Here is a 14,662-nt window from a genome sequence, read left to right as displayed (position 1 = left end):
CATTGCCTGTCCTGATTTTTCACACTTGCTATCTGGTCACCCGATCTGGTGCTGATGTGTTTCCTTTTTCAGGAGAGGCTTCATGTCTGTGAAAGAGCAACTCTTCACAGTCATTAACGTCCCTCTCCTGTGTGGTGATTCATACTCACAGAAGCTCACTATAACAGCTCAAATGTTAAATTACAATATGGAACAGACATTACAGGGAAGATTAATGCAGGTAGCAACTGACAAGCAGTCAAAACTTTCTTATAATTCTAATACTCATATTATTAATGTAACCCTTCTGCCCCTCTGAGTTGGCAGCAACAAGGTCTGGGTTCAGTATCCAGCGGTTCCGTTTCAATAATGTAATGCAAAACCGGGTCGAGCCTCAACCAAGTGATCTGGGATAATTACATTCCACCCACCTGGGTACCTTTAGGAGGCAATACTTCCCCTCTAGCAAGCACGGAGTCTGAGTGTAGCAAAATCGTTTTAATACAGGAGGGAAATAATGAGGCATTACATTGGGGAAACACCACAAACAGGATTCATAACACAAACCATGAGCAAAAGACCCACCTCCAAGTAAGCTTGGCAGTGTCTTTTTCCCCTCAGGGTTGTAAGTCCAAATCACCCCAAAGTCCAACAACCCTGTCCCTGGTCAGTGTCACCCCAGAGTTCAAAAGTTCAATTGCAGAGATTTACCCTCCTCCCCAGCATGGGTGGAATTGGGGAGAGGTGCACACGGGATGTTAAGGGGCATCTTATGTGGGCCGAGGCCGACTGCCCCTCCTCTCTGTGGAGATCTGCTGCAGCCTTCCCCACAAACGGCTCTGCTACTCCAGCTGCTCCGCTCCACTCCTCTCCTCCAGCCGTCCCGACAAACTGCTCCGCTCTGCTCCACTGACTGTTCTGTGGGCTGCTCCAACCGTCGTCGCACACGCTGCTCCGCTCCACCAGCTGCTCCACTCCACTGCGGTCGCCACTCCAACCATCCTGCAAACTGCTCTGCTAGCTGCTTAGCAATATATCTTCAGGCTCCCCCACTAGTTAACACAGCACTCAGTGATCTCAGCTCAGTAATTTTCACTAATTTGTTGGTTTCAGCTCTTAATTATTTCAGCTTGTAGTAGGGGAGCCCCAGTGCACCATTGGCACAAAGTGAATTCAGCTCAGCAGCTTCTAGCTAGACTTCTAATAGAATCAAAATTAGCTCTGCTATTCAACAGTGGAGAGACAGAAGGAGGTGCAATTGGTGTGTCAGGCCCTCAAAAGGGGCCCATGTCATCAGGTACACACACCTGCCCCCAACCTCTCTCAATTCAATGGGTTTTGGAACCCGTATCCCTTGTCTAGTGAGTGTTACTTAGTTGGTAGTGAAACCCTCTCTCAAAAAACAGACTCACAGTCCTTCATTCACATAATCAGGGTAACAACACTTTATTCCTCGTACTCCAATAACGGAGAAATTGGCGATCCCACAGCTTTCAAAGTGACCATTTGGGGCTCATGCTACACGGAGTGGGTGTGCCTATGCAAACAAGATCAACCCCCTAAGTTCTTTTCCACACTCACCATAATTCACCACCAGATGTCAGGGTAGAGCTCATCCTGACTCTGCTTACATCAATATTAACCCACAAGTGAGACAGACTCATTCCTGCTGTGTATCTGTTAGTGTCCTGCTGAGACCGGGGGACCTTGGCATGAGCTAGATCTTGGTCTGCCAGCATCACAGTGAGTGCCACAGTTTAATTACACTTTCAGTGAACAAGTATTTCACTTTATAGATTTTAAGTTGCCCACCTTTTAATTTTGTTGCATGCTCCACTTGTTCTTGTAATAAGGGGCAGGGGAAACAAAAGATCCCCATTCTACCTTCTCCCAATTTCTGCAGAAAGAGGACCATCAAGCTGAAGATCCTGAGTCCTGGCCCCTGAACCCTGAGAAACAAGAGCTCATCACTTCAAACTTGGGCTGTCTTGTAGTTACAAGTGAGCACTATCTTCCTGACTGCATTTCTATATCCGCTTCCAAACAGAGGATTGAATGGAATTTGTGAATATTAGAGGGACAAGGTGAGTGAGGTAATATATTTTATTGGGTCAACTTGTGGTAGTGAATGAGAGATGCTTTTGAGCTACACAGAGCTCTTCTTTAGATGAATATGAACAGTTTTAGCCTCACCTTCCCACTGCAGTGTCAGTCAGCATTCATAGCACAATTTCAGAGATGGAGTGTGAGATCCATGTCCTGTGACAGGTCCTCAGTTGAGGATCTGGCCCACTGACACAAATGAAACTACCTTGATTTACACCGGCTGAGGATCCAGCTTAGTGTGAGCCCCAATCATAGAATTGTAGAAGTGGAAGGGACCTCGAGAAGTCACCTAGTACAGTCCCCTGCACTCAAGGCAGAACTAAGTATTATCTAGATATCCCCTGAGAGGTGTTTGTCCAATCTGCTCCAATGATGGAGATTCCACAACCTCCCTAGGCAATTTATTCCAGTGTTTAACCACTCTGACTGTTATTAAGTTTTTCTTAATGTCGAATCTAAACCGTCCTTGCTTCAGTTTAAGCCCATTGCTCATTGTCCTGTCCTCAGAGGTTAAGGATAACAATTTTTCCCCTCCTCCTAGTAACAACCTTTGAAGTACTTGAAAACTGTTTTGTTCCCTCTCAGTCTTCTCTGCTCCAGACTAAACAAACCCAATTTTTTTCAATCTTCCCTCGTAGGTCATGTTTTCTAGACCTTTCATCATTTTTGTTGCTCTTCTCTGGACTTTCTCCAATATGTCCCCATATTCCTGAAAGTGGCTCACAGAACTGGACACAATACTACAGTTGAGGCCTAATCAGCACAGAGTAGAGTGGAAGAATTGAATTTCATCCTATTTACTTCAGACCATTTCTGCAGTTTGTTCTGATTTTTTTGAATTTTAATCCTATCCTCCAAAGCACTCACAACCCCTCCTGGCTTGGTATTATCCACAGGCTTTATAAGCATACTCTCTATGCCATTATCTAAATCATTGATGAAGATAATGAACAGAACCAGACCCAGAACTGATCCCTGCAGGACCCCACTCAATATGCCCTTCCAGCATGATTGTGAACCACTGATAACTACTCTCTGGGAACAGTTTTCCAATCAGTTATGCACCCATCTTATACACCTAGGTTGTATTTCCCGTTTGTTTCTGAGAAGCCCATGTGACACAGTATCAAAAGCCTTACTAAAGTCAAGATATACCACATCTACTGCTTACCCGCTATCCATAAGGCTTGTCACATTGTCAGAGAAAGCTTTCAGGCTAATTTGACATGATTTGTTCTTGACAAATCCATGCTGACTGTTACTTATCACCTCATTATCTTCTAGGTGTTTGCAAATTGATTGTTTAATTATTTGCTCCATTATCTTTTTCCAGATACCAAAGTTAAGCTGACTGATCTGTAATTCCCCAGGTTGTCCTTATTTCCATTTTTATAGATGGGCAGTATATTTGCCCTTCTCCAGTCTTCTGGAATATCTCTCATCTTCCATGACTTTACAGTGGGGTGATGAGCGGTGATAGAGTTTTACTAGCCTGGATCACACATGCCAGATTGTTTCTAGACTCTGAGTTCAGGGACAGCATCTTCTCCCCACCCCAGTGCCTTTCTTGTTCCTGTATTATCATTTCACACTGATTATGGAGTGAGGAGGGTCTCTCTCAAGTTAGTGTTGCTCGCTAGTCTGGTTCTTTCCCTTCCTAAGACCTACCATCCAAAGAACTGTATTTTATTACTGCTACACAGTTAATGTCGGGAAACAGAAAAGGCATTGCCAGTCCCTCACCATGTAACCATCACAGGAACTAATGGAGAATTTACTCCACTTCATAAATTATGATAAAGTTATCTCTTGTGAGGGGGTGAAAATTGTTTCTTTTCCTACAGAGAATTGAAAGGCTGAATATACCAGGATATAGTGTTAGATTTATTTCCATTAATTACTACAGAAGATCGGTGCCTACAGACACTAGACCACATTGGAAATCTCAATCCAAGATTTCAGTTGATGTATTTATTGATTTTGACTCCTAAGACATGGTATGATTCTGGCCATTGTCAGAAGTGAAATACAGCATTTAAGCATCATTGTTAAGCTCTGGTATATCACTAGATGGTATATGATATGACTGATCAGATCATTTCTCTGTCTATCAGTATTGGCTACCAGAGAAACGGGTTGTTATAGTAGTCATTGGTATCCCCGTAAAACACCCTATTCCCCATCAGAGCAATGTTCTGTCCTCAGACTGAGACTCCTGGCACTTTGCTCTGAAATCTACACTTAGTCTTAAAATTTCAGTCTGTACCCAGGAGAGAGAGGGAGTTTCTGAATATTTATGGAATTAATTCATGAGATTTGATTAACTCTTAACTCTGTGTCCTTCCCATTCAATCTAGGAAAAGATTTATTGTTCCTAGACTCAACCCATGACAGACAGACACTAGGGAAACCAAACGGCCATCAAAGAATTCACCAGTTCATCCCTTCAGGTAACTGCAGGTCTCTTTAATGAGACAATACTGTTTCTGCAGAATGATGAAAGAAAAAAACCTCAGTGGAACCGGAGTCCTGTCTGCCAAACCCTGAAGAGCTCTGTGTCATCCAAAACATGTCTCTCACCAACGTAGTCGGTCCAATAAAAGGTATTATCTCACCCACCTTTTCTCACACCCTGAGAAATAAACTGAGACTTCTGGCACTTCGCTCTGAACTCTACATTTAGGCTTAAAATTGCAGGCTGTAATTTGGACAGGAAGGGGAGTTTCCAAATATTTATGGAATTAATTAATGAGATTTAACTAACTTTTAACTATATGTTCTTCCAATTCATTTGCACAGCTTGATTTATTGTTCCTGGACACAAACCATGGCAGACAGACACTGGGGAAACCAAACGACCATCAAAGAATTCATCCTCCTGGGATTCGGGGATCGCCTTGACCTGCAAATTCTTCTCTTCCTCATGTTCCAAGTGATCTACATGGCAACTGTGGCCGGGAACACCCTCATCGTGGTGCTCATTGTGGTTGACCAGCATCTTCACACCCCCATGTACTTCTTCCTGGGCAACTTGTCCTGCCTGGAGACCTGCTACACCTCAACCATCCTGCCCAGGTTGCTGGCGAGTCTCCTGACAGGGGACAAAACCATCTCAGTCAGTGGCTGCTTCACACAACTGTATTTCTGTGGTTCTCTGGCATGTACAGAATGCTATCTCTTAGCAGCAATGTCATATGATCGGTATTTAGCGATATGTAAACCCCTGCACTATTCAACTCTTATGAATAGCAGGTTTTGCCTCCAGTTGGCTACTGGGTCATGGTTAAACGGTTGTTTGGCTGTAATTATCTTAGTCTCATTCCTATCACAGTTATTATTCTGTGGCCCAAAGGAAATTGACCATTTTTATTGTGATGGTATCCCACTGATGGAACTTTCCTGCAGTGACACACACCAGGTCATATTGCTAGATTTCATAATAGCCTGTGTATTCACCCTGCCTCCATTCCTACTAACCCTGACATCCTACACGTGCATCATCTCCACCATCCTGAGAATCCCTTCCACCACTGGGAGACAAAAGGCCTTTTCCACCTGCTCCTCTCACCTGATTGTGGTCACAATTTTCTATGGATCCATAATGATTGTGTACCTGCTACCGAAACATGATACACTGAGAGACCTGAACAAAGTGCTCTCTCTTTGCTACACAGTCCTGACTCCGCTGGTAAACCCCCTCATCTACAGCCTGAGAAACAGAGAGGTCAAGGAAGCCTTGTGCAAAGCAATCAGTAAATATTTGGCTTTCACAAAAACATGCAGAGACTCCAAGAGAATAACTTAGCCTGAAGTTTTCAAAGCTGCCAGGGTGATTTAAGCAATCAGCTCCCATTAAAATTAAGTTGAAAACTCCCATTGAAAATCTCAGCACTAATGTGAAAAGGAAAAGGAAAAAGAAAAGGAGATGATCTGCATGGAGTTACTGAGACAGTCTTTATGGTCCCCCACTGTGTCCATGTAACACATCTTCCAGGAAAGTGAGGATGTTGACAGCTCTGTCACTCTCTCATGTTCAGCACTAATACACACAGTATGATGGTATTTTTCTGCAGGGTGTTGGCTAAGTGTTCCCCCTCTGTGAGGAGTGTGTACAGCTTCTGAAACCGCACAGAGCTGATTTTGTGTAAGTCACAAAATCCACTAACGATGAAAGTGAATCACTGGGTATATCCCTTGTTCGTTGTTTCTCTATGTAAGATAATAAAGTCTTGTAATCAAATTCAGATAATGTAATACGAACAAAACACAATGGGTGACATCATCATATTTGTTGCTACAGATCGTTTCTTATGCCTCTAAGGATACAACGCAGAATCCAGCCAGAGCTCAGGTCACTGTTGTCCATCTAAGTGGAAAGACCAGGGAGGGATGTGGCCATAAGCATGGTATGATCATGGAATTTTTAACTGGGCCCCAGGTGGAATGGAGACCAATTTTTAACCAATTTTTTATTTCCATAAAAAAGCCATTTTTGATCAAAATAAATGTTTGGACAATAAAAATAGTAACTCCTGGGGCAGCATGAGGGGGGATGTTTCCTGGGAAATATGCCACTCCTGTAATTGTGCTTCTTGCCATCATAGCCCTCTGCAAACTGTTGTCAGTTGGTGTGCTTGCCTGCTCTCTCTGTATGCTGTCCCAGGCCTGGGCAGACAGATGGTTCAGCAGACCTCGATAGTACTACCCAGCAAGAAAGACTACAGGCACGGTTTGGTGACAAAGGCACTCAGCCAGGTTTATTGCCCTCAAGGCAGAGTTCTAGCATCCTGGTTCTGTGGTTACAGATACACTAACACGCTAGTGCCCAGTGCCAAGGAGCAGCTCAGTCAGCTGCGGGAATTTCTGCTGTCCCCTGGGCCACACAAAGGGTTAAATTGAGGTACCCCGACATTCATAGACTGAGATAAACAACTTATGTCCCACCTCACGTGTTTCATGACATCTGCTTGTTACCTCCCCTTGTACCTTGCTGCAGATGTCTCGGGCAAAACATCCCTATTCATCCCTTCTGTCAAACCCTCTTATCTGGTGTTAGGTCAGGATGTGCCTGGGCTAATCTCCTGAGTGTGTTCACACACATATCCAGTGTCTGTTGCTTCTTAGGAGTGCCTGTGTGTTAGCAACGCTAGTAATACCTTTGCCTAGGTCATGTATCAGACAGTGAACTTGTAAGCATCTGCTGTAATACATGGCCTGACTTTGGTTCATGGCATGGCTGGACTTTGCTGACTATGGTTCAGGCCTCACGTGGCCCAGTGCCCCAAGCTCACTCTCTCACCTACGCAAACCAACCACCTCCACTGAACTCACACAGGCCAGATGCAATCTGCTAGGCCCAGCAGTGAGCCCTGGACAAGTCACCAGGAACCGCTTCATAGCTCTTATCTTGGCTATGCCCGGCTGTGTCCAGGTCCAGCAAAGCAATAGCTCCAGGCTCACTGGGCCCTTGGAGGTGGGGTGGTTGGGCAAACAAAGAGGTTGACTCACAAGCCAGAGCACAGGGACTGACCAGACCCAAGGATAGGTTAAAGAAGGATAGGTCCGTCAATGGGTATTAGCCAGGATGAACAGGGATAATGTCCCTAGCCTATGGCACAGGCCACTGTCAGAAGATATAGGCTTGTTACTCTGTCAAAGAAAGCTATCAGGTAGGTATGTGACTCAGTTTGTTCTTGACAAATCCATACTGATGGTTACTTATCACCTCGTTATCTTCTAGGTGTTTGCAAATATATTGCTTAATTATTTGCTCCTTTATCTTTCTGGGTACAGAAGTCAACCTGATTTGTCTGTAATTCCCCAGGTTGTCCTTATTTCCCTTTTTATAGATGGGCACTATATTTGCCCTTTTCCAGTCTTCTGGAATGTCTCCCATCTTCCAAGGCTTTTCAGTGGAGTGGTGAGTGGTGATAGAGTCTTACTAGCCTGAATCATATATGCCAGATTGTTTTTAGACTCCGAGTTCAGGGACAGCATCTTCCCCCCACCACCTCAATGCCTTTCTTGCTCCTCTATTATCATACCACATTTATTATGGAGTGAGGAGGGTCACTCCCTAGTTAGGGTTGCACATCAGCCTGGTTCTGCCTCTTCCTAAGATCCACCCTCCAAAGAGCTGTATTTTATTACTTCTACATAGCTAATGTTGGGAAACAGAAAAGGGATTGTCATTTCCTCACCACATCATCATCACAGGGACTATGGGAGAATTTACACCACTTCATATTTTATGGCATAAACTGATCTCTTGTGAGGGAGTGAAAATTGTTCTTTTTCCTACAGGCAATTGAAATGCTGCATATGCCAGTATATACTGTTAGAATTAATGGAAATAAATCTAACAGAAGATCAGTGCCTAAGAGCTCTAGACCGCATTGAAAAATCTCAGTCCAAGATTTTAGTTGTTTGATTTTGAATCCTAAGACAAAGCATGATTCTGGTCATTGCCAGAAATGAAATACAGCATTTAAGCATCATTGTTAAGCTCTAAGATGTCACTAAAGGGATATAATGGTAGAAAAAGAATTAGTCTGATCTATCAGTACTCGTCTACCAGAGATATGAGCTGTTTTAGTAGTGATTGCTCTGATCATGGCAGAGGCTGATCTACATGGATACAAATGTTCTGTTCTCAAATTGAGACTTCTGGCATTTTGCTCTGAACTCTACACTTAGGTTTAAAATTTCAGCCTGTAATCTGGACAGGAAGGGGAGTAGCCGAATACTTATGGAATTAATTGAAACTTTACTAAAATGAAACTTGACTAACTTTTAAGTCTATGTTCTTCCAATTCAATTGCACAGGGTGTTCTATTGTTCCTGGACTCAAACCATGGCCGACAGAGACTGGGGAAACCAAACAGCCATCACAGAATTCATAATTCTGGGATTTGCGGATCTCCCTAACCTGCAAATTCTTCTCTTTCCGATGCTCCAAGTGATTTACATGGCAACCGTGACTGTCAACACCCTTATCATGGTGCTCATTGTGGCTGGCCAGTACCTTCACACCCCCATGTACTTCTTTCTGGGCAACTTGTCCTGCCTGGAGACCTGCTGCACCTCAATCATCCTGCCCAGGTTGCTGGCGAGTCTCCTGACAGGGGACAAAACCATCTCAGTCAGTGGCTGCTTCACACAACTGTATTTCTTTGGTTTTCTGGTAAGTACAGAATGCAATCTCCTAGCAGTGATGTCTTATGATCAGTATTTAGTGATATATAATCCCCTGCACTATTCAAGTCTTATGAATAGCAGGTTTTGCCTCCAGTTGGCTACTGGGTCCTGGTTAAATGGCTGTTTGGCTACTGCCATCTTTCTCTTATTTCTATCACAGTTAATATTCCGTGGTCCAAATGAAATTGACCATTTCCATTGTGATTCCACCCCAGTGATGGAACTCTCCTGCAATGACACCCACCTGGTCATATTGCTGGCTTTCATAATAGTCTCCATGTTCACCCTACCTCCATTCCTACTAACCCTGACATCCTACGTGTGCATCATCGCCATCATCCTGAGAATCCCTTCCACCACTGGGAGACAAAAGGCCTTTTCCACCTGCTCCTCTCACCTGATTGTGGTCACAATTTTCTATGGATCCATAATGATTGTGTACCTGCTACCGAAACATGATACACTGAGAGACCTGAACAAAGTGGTCGCTCTTTGCTACACGGTCCTGACTCCGCTAGTAAACCCCCTCATCTACAGCCTGAGAAACAGAGAGGTCAAGGAAGCTTTGTGCCAAGCAGTCAGTAAATATGTGGCTTTCACCAAAACATGCAGAGACTCCTAGAGAATAACTTAGCCTGAGGTTTTCAAAGCTCCCTGGGTGATTCAAACAATCAGCCCCCATTAAAATTAAGTTGAAAACTCCCATTGAAAATCTCAGCACTAATGTGAAAAGGAAAAGGAAAAAGAAAAGGAGATGATCTGCATGGATTTACTGAGATAGTCTTTATGGTCCCCCACTGTATCCATGTAACACATCTTCCAGGAAAGTGAGGATGTTGACAGCTTTGTCACTCTCTCATTTTCAGCACTGACACACACAGTATGATGGTATTTTTCTGCAGGGTGTTGGCTAAATGTTCATCCTCTGTGAGGAGTGTGTACAGTTTCTGAAACCACACAGAACTGACATTGTGTAAGGCACAAAATTCACTAACAATGAACGTAAATTCCTGGTATATCCCATGTTTATTTTTTCTCTTTGTAAAATAATAAAGTCTTGTAATCAAATTCAGACAGTCAATACAAACAAAACACAATGGGTGACATCATCATATTTGTTGCTACAGATCGTTTTTTGTGCCCCTAAGGATACAACACAGAATCCAGCCAGAGCTCAGGTCACTGTTGTCCATCTACGTGGAAGGACCAGGGAGAGATGTGGCCATAACCGTGATACCATCATGGAATTTTTAACTGGGCCCCAGGTGGAGTGGAGACCAATTTTTAACCAATTTTTTATTTCCATAAAAAAGTCATTTTTGATCAAAATAAATGTTTGGACAATAAAAAGAGTAACTCCTGGGGCAGCATAGATGGGGATGTTGCCTAGGAAAACTGCCGCTTCTGTAATTGTGCTTCTTGCCATCATAGCCCTCTGCAAACTGTCATCAGTCTACATGTTTGCCTGCTCTCTCCGTATGTTGTCGCAGGCCTGGGCAGACAGATAGTTCAGCAGACCTTGATAGTACTACCCAGCAAGAAAGACCACAGGCACGGTTTGGTGACAAAGGCACTTAGCCAGGTTTATTGCCCTCAAGGCAGAGTTCTAGCATCCTGGTTCTGTGGTTACAGATACACTAACACATGGGTGCCAAGTGCCAAGAAGCAGCTCTGTCAGGTGTGGGAATTTCTGCTGTCCCCTGGGCCACACAAAGGGTTAAATTGAGGTACCCCGACATTCATAGACTGAGATAAACAACTTATGTCCTACCTCACGTGTTTCATGACATCTGCTTGTTACCTCCCCTTGTACCTTGCTCCAGGTGTCTCGGGCAAAACATCCCTATTCATCCCTATTCATCCCTTCTGTCAAACCCTCTTACCTGGTGTTAGGTCAGGATGTGCCTGGGCTAATCTCCTGAGTGTGTTCACACACATACCCAGTGTCTGTTGCTTCTTAGGAGTGCCTGTGTGTTAGCAACGCTAGTAATACCTTTGCCCAGGTCATGTATCGGACAGTGAACTTGTAAGCATCTGCTGTAATACATGGCCTGACTTTGGTTCATGGCGTGGCTGGACTTTGCTGACTATGGTTCAGGCCTCAGGTCTTACACCAGGCCCAGTGCCCCAAACTCTCTCTCTCACCTACACAAGCCAATCACCTCCATTGAATTCACACAGACCGGATTCAATCCGCTAGGCCCAGCAGTGACCCCTGCACACGTCCTAGGAACAACTTCATAGCTCTTTTCTTGGCTATGCCCAGCTGTGACCAGCTCCAGCAAAGCAATAGCTCCAGGCTCACTGGACTCTTGAAGGTGGGGAGGTTGGAAAAACAAAGAGGTAGACTCACAAGCCAAGGGGAACAGGGACTGCCCAGACCCAAGGATAGATTAAGGGAGGTTTGGTCCATCAATGAGTATTAGCCAGGATGGGCAGGGATAGTGTCCCTAGCCTATGGCACTGGCCACTGTTGGAAGAGAGGATACTGGGCTAGAAGGGCCATTGATCTGACCCAGAATGGCTGTTCTTTTGACCCACCTGGGTGTTTTGCCAGTGTAGCTGAGGCTGTTCCTAGGGTCAGGTCTGTCAAACAGTCATCAGGATGTTTTTTTATGGATATAAAAAAAACTGTTTAAAATTTTGTCCCCACTCCGCCTAATAGCCAGTTAAAAACTCCATGATGTGACCATGGATATAGCCACCTCCATCCCTGGTCCTTCCACTTAAACAGACAAGACTGACCCTGTGGACACCAGCCAAAGTGGAAGGGCAAGAAAGGAGACATTATGTTCCCAAATGACCAATAGAGGAGGTGAAGGGAAGGGAGGTGAAGCTGTATAATGGTGTATAAGTGTTGAGCAGGGAGCACTGAAGAGGAGAGGACCTCTGTGCTGTGTAATGAACTGTGGCTAATAGCAGATGTTATGGAGTGACTCATGGGCTTTTAGTTATACTAAATAATGGCGACCAGGTGACATGAGAGTCAAGAACGGGTAAGAGTCAGCTATAGCAAGAACAATCGGTCGAGGAAAGGAGAGCAACAGGCTTCCATTCTGAGAAATCTACACTAGATGGCAGCAGAGCAGAGGAAATGAGAGGGGGGTGTCAGAAATACTGACCAGTGACCATGATTTCAGTAGGCAATACAATAATAGGAAAGTTATACTGTAAAATGGCCACTAGGTGAAAGCATGTTGTAAGCGTGGAATATGGGCAGCTAGTTTCAAACATGCCCATTAGATGGCAGCATCTCTTGAATACTAACTAAGGAGCAGTGCAAGTACATTATAACTGGCCATCACCTTGGACAGGTATCTCCCAAAAATGTAAGCTGGTGTTTGTCCATGTGTAGCAGGGTGACCACCCGCTCCAGCCTGAAAGGGGTTGGAAAAGCCCTGCTGAGGGCTGGGCCTGGGCAGGGTAAAAAGCTGGCTGATTGGGGGAAGTGGCTGCAGCTGGGGCCACGCCCCAAACTGGGCAACAGGGCCTTCTAAAAAGGCCAGGGAAGCCAGAAGGGTCAGTCTCCCACTGCTTGTAGAGGGAGATGGGCCTGGCTGCAGGGAGCTAGAGACAGGGTACCTGAGTGGAGCAGAGCTGGGAAACTCCGGCGTGGAAAGCCCCAGGCTGCGGCCTACCACAAGGCCAACAGGTACTGGGTGTTGCAGGCGGCAGCCCAGGGGTAAGCAATGGCAGCAGGTCCAAACCCAACCTTGCCAGTGATGAGTAGGCTGATACTGCAGTCTGCCCCAGGGTGTGGGAGCTAGACAATGACTGGCAGTAGCTTGATACTTAGGAAAGGTGGGGATAGTGGATTGTGGGTTCTCCTGGGAGGGAGAGACCCAGAACTGTGGGGTACTGCCAGGGGGCAGCACCCCAGTTAAAGAGGCACCGGGATCCAGGGAGGGACACGGAGACCAGAAGACAGGTGAATCACCGGCCTACAGAGAGTGCTCCTGGCTGATAAAAGAGCTAATTCCCTGAGAGACCAGCAGGAGGCACCGCAGGGGTGACTCTGCATGTCTATGCCATGATCTAAAATATTTTCCTCAAAGGATCATTATACAAAAAATGATGTACAATGGGAGTTGTATAATTGCAAGTCACGCTGGGCATTGTTAGCTACAAAGCTTTGGAGGCATAAAATGAACCAAGTGGGAGAAAGGTTGAAGCGGGACCATATTGAAAAGCATGAAGAAAAAATACAAATATGAGAGAGCATTTACAGTTATTAAATCGAAAGGAAAGCCCATTTTCCAAAGGTAGATCACATGCACCAGCTCATTAATGTTCTAAGACAGATCACAGCAGTTGCTCATCCATTCAGGTAAATGCAGGTGTCTTTGCTGAGCAGATCCAGTTTCTACTGAATGATGAGACCCAATTACCTCAGTGGAAGAAACCGAGTCCTGGCCACCAAACCCTGAGAAATAAGAGGTCATCACTCAAAACTTGAGCTGTCCTGTGGTTACAGGTGAGCACCCTCTTCCTGATTGCCTTTCCACAACACCTTCCAAACATGGGCATGAATGTGTCTTGTGAATATTGTTAACAGTGTTGTTGTAACCGTGTTGGTCCCAGGATATTAGAGACACAAGGTGGGTGAGGTGGTATCTTTCACTGAACCAATTTGGTTGGAGAGAGAGACAGTTGAAGCCTGGAGTAGAGTAATGGATATCAAAACTAATTGAAGCTGATAAAAAGAAATATTAAAATGGGTCGTTAAGTGAGTAAAGTGTAAGAATAAAATTAGGAGGATGAGAGGGAATTTGAAAAATAAATTATTTTAGTTAAAAGTAAATAAACTGTTTCACTGTATCTGAGTCTGGCAGGTTGCAAGAGAATCCATGAATCAGCTGAACCCAGGGAATAAACAAGATATAGACATCGCTTAGGTGCTACGGTTGAGATATTGAAGCCACCTAGGAATTGCGTGTCTTAATCTCCAATTAGAATTAATGCTGCAATCCTATAGACAGTTTGACAACCTCCTCTCAAATGATTTTTGTATCGATCTTCACCAAAAAGTGTTACAAAGTTATCTGTGCCAGGTCAGCTGTTTTTTTCAGGGAAGAGCCTGTCAGAGGCTGAAATATCAAAAGTACAGATTATTGAACTAACTGGAATTTGGAGTTTCTCTGTGTCGCTCTAGGAGAATGTAATAATATCAGACCCAAGGGCCATCCTAGCCAGTATCACTCTCCGAGGGCAGGCAGTACTAGATGTTTCGGAGGCAAATGTAAGAACACTGTAATAGCAGTTCTAGAATAATCTTCCCTCACATGTGTCGTGTTGGTCTATAATAGTTAGTTTTGGAATGGTTATTAAGCCTAATGATTTGGGGCTTAAGCCAATCTCTATTGTTGTTATGATAACTCTG

At 44.5% G+C, this 14,662-nt stretch overlaps 1 protein-coding gene and 1 pseudogene across 1 annotated transcript; both read left to right on the top strand.

Annotated features, from left to right (window-relative positions):
• The first annotated feature begins 4,859 nt into the window (after nt 1-4,859).
• LOC127032811 (olfactory receptor 6N1-like) lies at nt 4,860-5,890 on the top strand. Its single transcript, XM_050920423.1, is given in 2 exon segments — nt 4,860-4,874; nt 4,877-5,890. Coding segments are annotated over 2 exon segments (1,029 nt in total).
• Nucleotides 5,891-8,885: 2,995 nt separating this feature from the next.
• LOC127032812 (olfactory receptor 2AP1-like) lies at nt 8,886-9,904 on the top strand (annotated as a pseudogene).
• Nucleotides 9,905-14,662: the final 4,758 nt, after the last annotated feature.

The sequence above is a fragment of the Gopherus flavomarginatus genome, chromosome 12 (assembly GCF_025201925.1).
Source record: "Gopherus flavomarginatus isolate rGopFla2 chromosome 12, rGopFla2.mat.asm, whole genome shotgun sequence".
NCBI classification, from domain to species: domain Eukaryota; kingdom Metazoa; phylum Chordata; order Testudines; family Testudinidae; genus Gopherus; species Gopherus flavomarginatus.
The sequence above is the reverse complement of the archived record's forward strand: the minus strand, read 5'-3'. Positions and strand labels throughout refer to the sequence as shown.